Genomic DNA, 12,149 nt, shown 5'->3' with positions numbered 1-12,149 from the left:
GGTGCATCCCTGGGGCTCAGTGGCCAGCCAGCCTACTCTGCAAGTTCCTCAGAAACCTGAAGAACACCTGAAGTTGTCCTTTGATATATGCACAATTGGGTATATGTGTGCACATGTGCAAACACACACACACACACACACACACACACACACAGGGCTTGCTTGAAGGAGTGGAGTGCATGAAAGGAGTTAAGCGAGCTATAGAAAGAAGCCTGAGATGAGACCTTTGCCTTCTCGTCTGCTGATTGGTTTCCCTTCTCCTCTCTCAGTAAGAGAAGCCTGTCTCCTTTCTAGACATATCTGTGTCCACTGGGGCTCTAGGCTAGCATATTACCTAAGAGGAATAGCTGTGTGGTCATTCTCCATGGGATCTTTGCCCACATTTCATCAAGAAGATATTAACGGGATGAAATGTAAGAAATACAGTTTCTTAATGCAGCAGAAATTGCATATGACACACAGGAGCCACTCTGAAGGCTTTGTTAGACTATGACGGGGTCACAGCACATATCTGAGCTTATGGTTTACAAAGAGTTCTTGTCCTGTTACAGGCTGGAATGCTTTCACAGCGTCTTTTGAGGTAGTGATGACGGTTACTAATGAAGCCACTTTATATACCCCAAATGTAGTGAATTTGAATATGTGGAAAAAAGAAAAACAAAAATACAAAAAGAGCAGTACCCCCTCCCCCAGCTCCTCCCTGCCTATGTAGTAACCCATTCCAAGATGGTGACCGAAGCGCTGTCCTGGTTCCCCAGGGCTTGGTTTACATCTTTTCTTTCTCCCAACCTCCGTTCTCCTCTCTATTTAGCTTATTAAAAAAGAATGACTCCATTTTCAGATTTTCTTATATTACACAGCCGTTGAGGCCCCCTTGAACTGAATCACAATTACTAGAGAGGTAGCAGTCATTATGAGTTCATTAGTTCGTTCATTCATTTATTCCTTTGTTTATTCAAAATGCATTCTTCATGTTTCTGAAACTGTGACAAGACTGCTTACCAAGTTCCGTTACTGGCCCTGGAGATGCCATCAGACTCAGCCCAGTTCCACAGCTTGCAGTTAGAGTGGGCTCAGAGTGGGGAGAGAGTAAGCATTTTGTAAAAACTAAATTCCAAAGAAAATGCCCATCTCCAGATCTACTTATGTTATCTGGGGGAAAGGGAGTTAATTTGCAACAAACCATTGCTTCCCTCCTTCTTAAAAAAATGTGGCTTTAAGGGGCTAGAGAAATGGTTTAATAGCTAAGAGTGCACACTGCTCTGGCCAAGGACTGGGAAGTTCAATTCCTATGATACATTAGGCAGGTCCCAGATGGCTAACTTCAGCAGCAGGGCATCTGATGCCCTCTGCTGGCCTCTGTGAGCACTGTACTTGTGTGCACAAACCTAACTCAGTCACACACACACACACACACACACACACACACACACACACACACACACAATTAAAAATAAAGATAAATCTTAAAAAGAAAAAAAAGATGTGATTTTAGAGATCCTACTATGCTTCGTGAGCAAAGTATACATGTGGTATTTATCTCTTGGGTTTGAATGTGTCATCACTCTTTGGAGGACTTTTGTCCTCTACACACTAGTGTATTGTCAATAATTGTGAGATTAACAGTGGTAGCTTGCTATTAACCAAGCCAAGGAAAGGGGAGAGATGTGCAGTTTCTGTTAGTAACTGCCCCACCATCTTGGTGTTTAAATTTATGTTGAGGCTCTTAGCTATCTGGAGCCATGTACCTGTAAGTTAAAAGGCTTGAACCCCCTAACTCAGGCTGTCTTTGTCTATAATTCCCCATTGTCTATGCTCACTGCTCTGCTGTGGATGGGTAGCCATTCAACATAGGAGGAAAAAGTTTTACAAAGAAACAGAGTTCTTGATTTATCTGCTCAGCAGACTTGTGTGAATTACTCTTGCCTGGGACACTCCAAACCAGCATCGCTCTTGACTCCCAGCACTGTTCCAGTAGAAAGGTGTGAAAGAGGAATAGCTGAGTGATCTCTCTCTTGCCTCATTTGGGGAAACACTGTGCACCTGAATTATGTGGAGATCCAGCTGAATCCACTAACTCTCCCAGCACAGTGTTCCTCATCAGACAGGATGACCACTCCAGGGGCAATGGCTTTCCTTGCTCCTGCTCATTGTATTCACACAGTGTACACATGGTGGAATAACAGACAATTCACTTAATCTTAAGGCAAAGGTTCTTTGTATTTCACTGGAGCAGATACTTCCCTTTCTTTTCTTCTTTTTAAACATATTTTCTTGTTGCTGTGATAAAAGCCCGAGAAAAGCCACTTAAAGGAGAAAGGGCAGATTCCGGCCCACACACTTTAAGGGCACAGTCCATCGTGGTGGGGAGTCAAGGCCATGGGAAGTTGAAGCAGCTGGTCATGTCACATCTACAAGTGAGTGATAAATACATGCTGCTGCCCAGCCCCTTCTCCATTTATACATCCAGGATCCCAACTAGAGAATGAGGCCACCTAGAGTGTACAGGTCTTTCTATCCCTAATAAGACAATCAAGATAATGCCCCACAGTCCTGCCCAGTGGCCTGTATCCCAGGAGATTCTAGAGTCTGTCGAGTTGACAGTGAACACTGTTGCACTTATACTCATTTCCTTCTGTTTCTAAGACCTCAAATGACTCAAAGATGGAGTTCAACTGACTTACAATAGCATTCTCTTAGAACAATTCTTCCAGTTAGATTTCAAAATAATGCTAATATTGATAGACAGCTCAGTTTTTGGAGGATAACAATAAGATTTATTATCAAAACGCCAGTATTTTTAAGAATATAAAGAGGGCGGTGGTGGTACATGCCTTTAATCCCAGCACTTGGGAGACAGAGGCAAGTGGATCTCTGTGTGTTGGAGGCCAGCCTGGGCTACAAAGTGAGTTCCAGGAAAGGTGCCAAAGTTACACAGAGAAACCCTGTCTCAAAAAAACCAAACCAAACCAAACCAACCAAACAAACAAAAAGAATATAAAGAGGGGTGACTGTCATTCATAAGACTAGGACAACTGGCCCAAATAAGAATGACCTTAGCCCAATAGGTCATATGCCTTCTACCCCATAACTAGGCCAGACACTGTGTTGAATTAGTTTAACTTGTTGATTTGTCTTAACAATTCTGCAAGATTGTTTTCTCAATTCCCATTTGATACAGAAAGAAACAAGAAGGGACCTGGGTAATGTGACTCTATTCTATTCCAAAGCCTTTCTCTCTACGTCGTTGGAATCTGAACCCTTGACCTGTCTCAGAACAGGCTGAGGCACCTCCCTCTAAGGTCTTTTATTCGAAAGTCTCCTGGCTTCTGCAAGTATGACAGCCACACTCCCAATTACTCGGGGTTGGTGGAGAGAAGCAGATTTTTATCAAGCATATTCATTTGTGAAACAGACGCTTAGAAGTTTGTCAGGTTCTAACATTAAAAAACAAGTTTAATGAGCTCTGTCAGCCTGTTTATGTGGATATCTGATGGCCCAATCGATCTCACTCTCTTTTCTGTTTTTAAACTAGTCCTTTGAAAATCTGGACAAAAAGGGTTAATGGAAACTCTCAGAGTAGAAACCTTTCAAATTGTATTGATACCCATCAGGAAAAAAAAATGTGCTTTTGTAAATGTTTCACGGACACACACACACACACACACACACACACACACACACACACACTTAGCCTCAAATGTACTTTATGTTTAATGGGGTGGCTAAGGTGGATAATTTGATCATTTTGCTGGCATCAAACCGTGTATTGCTTATTCAGAAGTCTGTCCTATCTGTTGCAACCCCCTCCTCCACGGTTTTCTTGCCCCACACTTCTCTCAGAATGAAACCACCCTTTATTTTGGACAACACTATCACACACATCATTGAGTCAACAATTTATAGCTTTTAAAAATAGAGATTTTGTCCCCTCTTAGGTTTATTGTTTATCATAATCATCTTTCAAGTGAAAAGGCTAATTTACCCTTTCTATAGGAATATTTTAAGCTTGATTATCATAATATTACAGCCGCCTGAAAAGGTCTAAAAACGGGACATTGACCTTGAATGTTTTCTGCATTTAGCTCATGGTGCTTAACATTCAGGAAAGAATGTAACTGCAGCTCATTTATTAATGTATAATTTCACAATGTTAACTATGTCTCCATCAATGCATTCCATGCAGCTTGCAAAAAGCTTGCAGGATGCCCTAACATACATCTGATATTTTATCAGAGCGAGGGCCTTGGAAATACAATGTAACGAAAGTCAATTTTCCCACTGGACTGATTGTAGTTTATAATTTAATTTTTACTGACACTTCCCTGTGTATATTATTAGCCTGACAAAATGCAAGCAAAATAATCCTGAATTAATTAAACAGAAACCAGATTGCCTCTAGTAGTTTCTCTGTCTCTCCCTGGCTTTCCCCACTCTTCCTCTTTCACAAAAAAAGCACTAAGAAAAGTGTTTGGTGTGGTCAGGAAGAGAGACAACAGCTCCTCGGAGAATGTAGACTTCATAATTTGGGAATGGGTTAGATTTATGGGATAAGAGGTTCACCAGAAGTCGAGGCTTTTTTTTTTTTTTTATTATTAGTGTTTCTGTGGAAGCGACCACTTTCAGCAGAAATGATTGCTTCATGCCAATGGAGACAATAATTTAAATATCAAAGTCTGAGCCCTAGAAATGAAAGGCAACAGGAAATGCGGTGTGATGAATTGATAGCAGCCTGATGCTAAGAGAAAGTGGGCATCCTGACTTGGATGGACGTCTGTGTTCTCAGTGGGAAAGGTGCAAGCTTACTCGGGCACCTAACACAATAGAAATGGGATTCTGCAAATGATGGAACAGAGGACATATAGACGAGGGGACCTCACAAGGCCACAGGGTTTCTGAGGGAAGTGAAGAGGCTCTGACATCTGGGCTTCCATGCTTGTTACTTAAGATTCTCTTCTGAAGGATGTCTGTCACTGGTTTCTTTTGGGAATTAGAGCCAGGAGTTTCTGATAGTCTTGGTTAGGTGTTTGTGCTATGATTCATTGTACCATACATGATATGTCTTAGGTAGTGGGGAAAGTAGTTCTGAAAGCTAAACCACTTTTCAAATGTTTAAGGACTTGAGGTAGATTACAAGGAGGACTGGAAACACCAATATATGAAGCCATTGGCTTTCAAATAAAAACCTCCAAACGTGCCAAAGATGATTTTAAACAATTCACTGGCTTCATCCTATTGGTTTTCATGGAGGAAGCTGAAAACTACTATCAGTAGAAACACAAGAATGACACCCAGACTAAATTCCTCATCATCTTTACCCAATGTAAGAATGCAGTGTTAGGATGTTTTAGGACATGGTTTTGATGGAAATGTAGTAAAATCTCTGCCATATACAATTCACAGGCATCTGTCTTTTGTTTCCACGTAAGCATCTCTTGTTACTGTTTTATTCAAATACAAATGAAATCTGTCCTCTACTTGGTGCCTCTGCATTTGTTGAAGATGTTTGGATATTTATGACTTCATTGTCTAATGAAGAGGAGATCAGGGTCCTGCATAGGACGTAGGCCTGATGCAGGAGACACTGATAGTACCTAATTTATTCATATTCTTTGTGCAACCATCTTCAGGGGTCTTTTGTTTGGTTCAATTTTTCCTGATTTGGTTGGACTTCTTGCAGTAAGGTTGAAAAGTATATACACAGATCAACAGCACGCGTTTATCTGGGCTTTTGTCCCCTCCGCCCCTCTCCAGTGTGTTTCTGTACTTTCTCTGAGATTCTTGTATGCTTAATTCAGTTTTGCAGGTGGCATGCTTATTACTAATGATTTTCTGTTCCTGCCTCTTCCAAGGGTGAGGGAGCTCTGTGGCTGGGCAAAAGCTCTCGAGATGCCTTGAACTGTGCATTTGTATAGTTTTCTGCAAGCTTTTTGCATGTTTAGTGCAATTGGGTATTATTTTAAATTTGGCTGCACTGCATTCAAGGTTGCAAGTCTTGGTCCCAGTATATCCAGCAGGACTCAGGGAGCACACATTGGTCATTCAGTGTGAAATGGAGTTCGGGTAAGAGCAGAAAATCATACTGTGCACATGTGTACATGTTTCTCTGCAGGCACAGAGAGCAGACTGATGCATGTATGTGTTTTAAGTATGGTTTTAAAATATATAGCACAGAAGTTATGATGGCAAATAAGTTCTCCAAGTAAGAAAATTTGGGGAAATCAAAGATAGCGCTTCTAGACCATGTGGTGACTTTAAGACCATCAGCAAAAAACTGACTGCAAACCTTGTCTTTAAAGGGACATTTCAAAGGACATAATCAGGTTTTGTCCCAGCAGACTATGTGTGTGTCACAATGGGGCTGAGTGTGGTACAGGATGCTGCACAAGTACAAAACTGGATATGTTCTTTGGAGCTGCTAAGATGTGTCAAGTATACAGAATAAGTTTTAAATTTAAATAAACATTTTGGGACAAAAATATGAAACTTTTGTTGAAATGTGTTTGTATATCTATATCTATCTCTCTCTCTCTCTCTCTCTCTCTCTCTCTCTCTATATATATATATATATATATATATATATATATATATTTAATGGGTATATAAATCTATTAATTTCTTTGAAAATTTAGTTTAGTAAAAAATCAGGGTAGTGAAAGGAAAGGATGCTTTTCTTTAAAAAGCAGTGTAAGCGTTTGTATTTCTCTGATTGCACTTTAGAAAAAACATATTTCTTGCAAAATGCCTTTTTATTTATTTCTTTAATTGTAAACTGATTACATGTCTCATTTTCAATTGAATAGGCAAAGCTTTTTATTTTATTTTTTTTAAACGGGGTGTCTGCAGAGTGCTTGGATTTTCTTCTCCATCTCAGAGCTCTTTTAATTCACTGCTCACAACCAAATTTACATCTTAATTGCAGAGTTCACATTTAACAATATAGACAGCATAATGCTACTGGTAATTAAGCTTTTACTACCTGTTTTTATACAGTATTCTTAAGCACAGTCTTTTTTTTCTGCTGTGTGAGTTGAGTTCTGGTTCTAGAAACTTGTGTACATTTAAAGCACACACAGAGAAGGAATCAGATGCCTATATTGAATATAGCTAAATACACGGGGTGGGGGGTACAAAATCGTGCCTGTCATTTTTATATTCTGAATTTGAATGTGGATGTTCTATTTTAGTGTTTTGTTTCTTAAGGACCTAGAAAATCTGAGAGGGTTGAGAGAGTTGAGTTCTGATGTGGTGAATTTAACACATGCTGAATATCTGAACTGTTTTATTTTCATCTCAGAGATTATACTATTTCTATCCTGTAAGACTTCAGACACAGGAGGTTGGTAAGCAAGTGAGCTGAAGCCCATCAAAAACCTGGGTCCTTCACTCCCCAGAAGGTAGCCGATAACTCTCTGCCATAAATAGCTGGTATCTGTTTCAAATGTACATTTGGTAGCATAAAAAGACATATAGTTTAAAATAGAACCCAAAGATATTCTTTATTATCTGATAATTAAAAACAGCCTATATATCCTTGTAAGAGAAAAATATTGGTTTTCCTCTTACATTATTTTTGTACTTTTGACCGAGTTCCCCATAATTTTTGTATGTTACTATTTGTCTCAAACTGCTTCCTGTAGGCCAGGCTGTGGAGTGATACGCAAAATATTTCTCAGTTGATTATTTAAAACAAGCCAGGTGTATTGTGAATAGAAGCCCTTAATCTGTGCTTTACCTCAATGCTAAATGTTCTGGGTAAAATCATTTATGTATGAATATGTCTCCTGGTTAGGAAGCCTGAAATAATACATGCTTCAGCATAGTTTCAGTGCATTGCTCCATGCTCTTCCCACAAAAACTGTACGTCGATTTGGTCAAAATACACTGACATTTGTTTGAGGTGTTGTCCCACCTGAACCCCTGCCCTCAGTCTTCCTCCCCAAACCTAGAAAAGAAAACACATCCTGCATGTATTTACCTTTGCTTTGAAAGGCTGTGCCTAGTACAGAGAAGGAAGGAGAGAAAGAGAGGGAGGGAGGGAGGGAGGGAGGGAGGGAGGGAGGAGAAGGGAGAGACAGAGACAGAGAGAGACAGAGACAGAGAGAGAGACAGAGACAGAGAGACACAGAGAGACACAGAGAGAGAGAGAGAGAGAGAGAGAGAGAGAGAGAGAGAGAGAGAGAGAATAAAGAAGTGTTTACCCCTCTCCAACTGTATCCATGCACTCCTCCCTCTTCTGTGCTGTTCTGAAGCTACTACCCCAGAGGGCTCGCTCGACCAGTGAATTCTTAGGCTGAAATCATGTTGAAGGGTGTCTTTAAAAAAAAAAAAAAATGTTCCTTATATTAGCACACAGCAAGGGAAGGTATCAGTAGAAGCTAATGAGAAAGTATAGCGCACACACCAATAATAATGATAAAAATAAATAAAAAGCAGCTGCCCCAGTGGAGCACTCAATATAGAGAGTAAGGCGGTATAAACTTCGTTCAGCACCTCCCGCGGAATCCATCGGCCAAATTTGTCGAAGTGGCATGAGTTCTTTGCAAAAACAAAATATATCTGAGGTTAGAAAAACCAACAGCAAACCGCTCCGGTGTAGAGTGAGTTAAGTTAGTTATGGTTGATATTTTTTTTTCTCTTTTCCTTCTTTTTCTTTACTTTTTTTTTTTTTTTTAAAGCTTCTCGGGCGTGTAGGAGGGTAAGAATTAAAAGGATAAATACGGGAAAAGCTGCGGCTTGCGCGGGGCTTTTGCAGCCCGGCTGCAGCTTTGCCCACCGGGCGTGCGCCCTGCCTACCTGCGGGCTGCGGCTCTGGCGGCCTCGCGTCGCCTCCCTCCTGATTGGGCAGCGGCCCCCCAATCAGATGCGCTCCTGGGCCGGTGGGACTGCATATGTAAAGCCCTACTTCATATTAATAAGCTCCAATCGGGGCTTTAAGTCCTTGATTAGGAGAGAGTGTGCGAGCCTCGGTCCCAACTGGCCGTGCCTATGGGCTTGTCACCGGGAGAACGCGCGTGTTAATTGCACCCGGCTCTGTCAAGGAAACTTTGATTTATAGGTGGGGTGCACAAATAATGGTTGCCGGGCGCACATGGATTCGGTAGAACTTTGCCTGCCTGAATCTTTTTCCCTGCACTACGAAGAAGAGTAGGTACCTTTTTTTTTTTTCCTTTCTTTTTGCAACTCGGCGTGGGGGCGGGGGGTGCGTGTGTTCGGGAGCGTGGACAGAGCCGCTTGTGTGTACGCGGACCCACGTAGTGGCCTGAGTATTCGGTGTGTGTGGGTGCTTGTTGGCGTCTGTCTGGTGCCTTTTGTGTGCAGGGTGATCTCCTAATTCAGTAAGTGGAGAATTGTTCTCTGACTACAGTGTTACCTTTGAGGCAGCCCTGTGACTGTCACTAAAACAGCTTGGTGACAGTCACTTCTCTTTTAGGTACTAAGAATAGGCTCTGGGCACCAATGCTCAGTGAACTGTTAAAATGCATCTTTTACTCGGACCCATTTTCCCTAGGAAAGATGTTTAAAATACAATATTCAAAATGATTTATACCACTGAGTGCTTCTTATGTATTTGCAGGTTGACAGATACTTGAAACTCCCTGTCACCCTTTGCTGCGCGGAGTTAGAGGCAAATTGTACATTTATTAATTCTCCTTCAGAGAACGATTGAGCAACTAGCCCTGTGCCGCTCAGAGCTAGGGTAATGGTATTTATGTGGTTAGCATTAAGTCGGTACTTAACTGGCAAATCAGTCCATTGAGTAACATGAGATTTTCATACATTATAAATATTTAAAGGGGAGAAAACTGAAGAAGAAACATTAGTGACTTTTTTTTTTTAAATCTTCCCTTAAATGGACATTGTGCAAGTCCTCGATTTGGATTATGTATCGGATTGCGTCCAGAAATATAGAAAAAGGGCACTTTAGTTCTTTAAATGCAGTTCACTCATATTTATGACTACCTTCTTGCGTAGTCTACATATTTTGATTATTAAAGGTCCAGGGGCACTGAGTTAGAGGGGTAGGGAAAGCAAATTGGGCATTCTTGTATAAATGTATAGGTCATAAACTTAACTTCAACTCACTGTTTAGATAGAATATCAGTGGGTCACGAAGCTGTCAGTGGTCTCTGGCTTTCTGTCAAGTCAGTTAGACTGCTTTCACATTACAGTAAACCAACTGTTATAATTTTTAAAAGAGTGCTCTTGGCAAGCCTTTCTCTTGATAGACTGTGGAGAAAAATATAAAACTCTGGGCACAGGGACCATGTGTTAGTGGTAGAAGTCCACTAGCTGTCCTTAGTGACAGCCTTTTGCTTTGCATTGTAATTAAGTCGGAGATGAGAAGTGGCTCATGGTCTCTGGTTGCCTGTGTGCGCGCACACACACACACTCACACTCTCACAGGAACTATTAGCCAGGACTAGGATCCCAGACATCGAGAGGCTGTCTTTGCATCTGTTTGAAACACTCGAGGGAAGAGCCAACCTTAAAATGCTCAAGTATAAAAATGAAATACAAACAAAGGTAAGATTGGCCACTCAGGTACAGTGAGGAGGAGGTCAGTACACCTGGGCTGTAGAGTGGGAGGGTTGTAATGTCTTCAGTGAGAATGCCTTAAGCTCACTCAGATTTTGAACTTTGTCTCATAAATAAATAAACAAGGCAAACTTTAAATATCCCTCCAAATGGTTCATGGAAAAAGTAGTTTCCTTGAATTTAACTTCTTATACCTAATTTGAATAATTAGTTTAGATAGGCTTCTTAGAGCAGATGTATTTAAATGAAACCAGGGCACATGTCCTTTTGGCTTTGGCGCAAGATTCAAACTAGCTCTCTTTCTCTCTCTCTTTCTTTTTTTCTTTCCTTCTTCCTTTTTGGCTCAACTAAAAGTCATCTTTTAAAAATACAGATTTACTGTGTGGATGCAGTTGTGATGGTTACGTGGTTCACTGGACAGACCGAAAGATCCAGGGCTGAGCAACGCATCTGCCTCTCTGTCTCAATTAATAAACCACAGAATTTATACATGCTATTAATATTCATAGTAATTGTGCCGGTTTCAACCTCATCACGTGTGTATACACAGAAATGAAACCTGAGTTATGCAGTTTCCAAGGGAAATATTGGACCATTTCTGCTTGGGAGGCTGTTAGAAAGATTCATGCAATTTATTGACTACCATTAAGAGAGCTTAAAATGTTAACCTTTAACTATGTAAGTACATACATTTTTTTTTTTTTCATTTTAGGAAAGGCGCCAGCACTTTCAAGAACACAATGCTGTAAGGCTTGTTTCGCATTGAGTAGCAGTAATAGCTGATAGCATAAATAGACGGAAAGAATGTATCTACTGGTTTTGACATATGTGTCTGTATAATCATTCTAAATGAGTGCGCTCCTCACACGAATCCCTTTCAACCTCTGATTAAAATGTAACATTGACTACAGGATTATAGAGCGGACTTAATTTTACTGACTGTTTTAACAGTTGTCACAGCTGTTGGAAGAAGGCAATTGAAACACTCCAAAACAGACAAGGAGAGGAGGTGGCAGTTTAGGAAATTCCAGCTTGATCATTGAAATCCAGACACTGAACATTTAACAGTTTCATGTTTGTAAGGATCCCTTACAAGCTATGCAAATTTTATTGTGTATGGTTTCTTCTGTGTTTCAGGGTGTTGACTTTTATTTTCCCCTTGGACTCAGGTCTTCTTAGGAAAGCTAACCTGAATTGAAATAGACTTCTCCCAAAGTGATACTATAATGGGGAAAAACAAAATAAAAATAAGAAAGAAACCTGGGTATAATCACAGCAGTAACAAAAGCCTAAATCATAATAAGTATGGATACTATTTTTTTTAAAGAAATAATAGGAGCCTGCCCAAGTTCCTTTAGATATGACATAATTTGAGAACTGTCAAGAGGCACTTTAAGTTTATTTTCTGAGGCAGAATACTGAAACTCCATATTCAGAACTCACTACTTTCCATCTTGATCCTGCTATATAAATGTGTTTCAAACATTCGCAACCTTAAAGGTAGGTGGTGTAGGTGGAGTCCTCAGACCATCGGTAAATTGATGGAAATGACAGCCAGCAGCAATTAGCGTTCTTTGGCTGTAGATCCTTAACCTTGCCCACCACAAAAC

At 40.6% G+C, this 12,149-nt stretch overlaps 1 protein-coding gene across 7 annotated transcripts in view; it reads left to right on the top strand.

Annotated features, from left to right (window-relative positions):
* Esrrg (estrogen related receptor gamma) overlaps positions 1-12,149 on the top strand; it is a 582,336-nt gene that overhangs the window by 346,909 nt on the left and 223,278 nt on the right. The window contains exon 1 of one of the 7 annotated variants that reach the window (XM_036202302.1): positions 8,955-9,147. The exons of 5 other annotated variants lie outside the window; for them this stretch is intronic. In XM_036202302.1, the coding sequence (XP_036058195.1) occupies positions 9,092-9,147 (56 nt within the window). In that variant the 5' untranslated portion in view covers positions 8,955-9,091. Of the gene's footprint in view, positions 1-8,954; positions 9,152-12,149 lie in introns of those variants that run through there. One more of the 7 variants, XM_036202306.1, reaches the window with a different exon arrangement.

This window comes from Onychomys torridus, chromosome 11, assembly GCF_903995425.1.
Source record: "Onychomys torridus chromosome 11, mOncTor1.1, whole genome shotgun sequence".
NCBI classification, from domain to species: Eukaryota; Metazoa; Chordata; class Mammalia; order Rodentia; family Cricetidae; genus Onychomys; species Onychomys torridus.
This window is presented reverse-complemented; position numbering and strand designations above follow the sequence as displayed.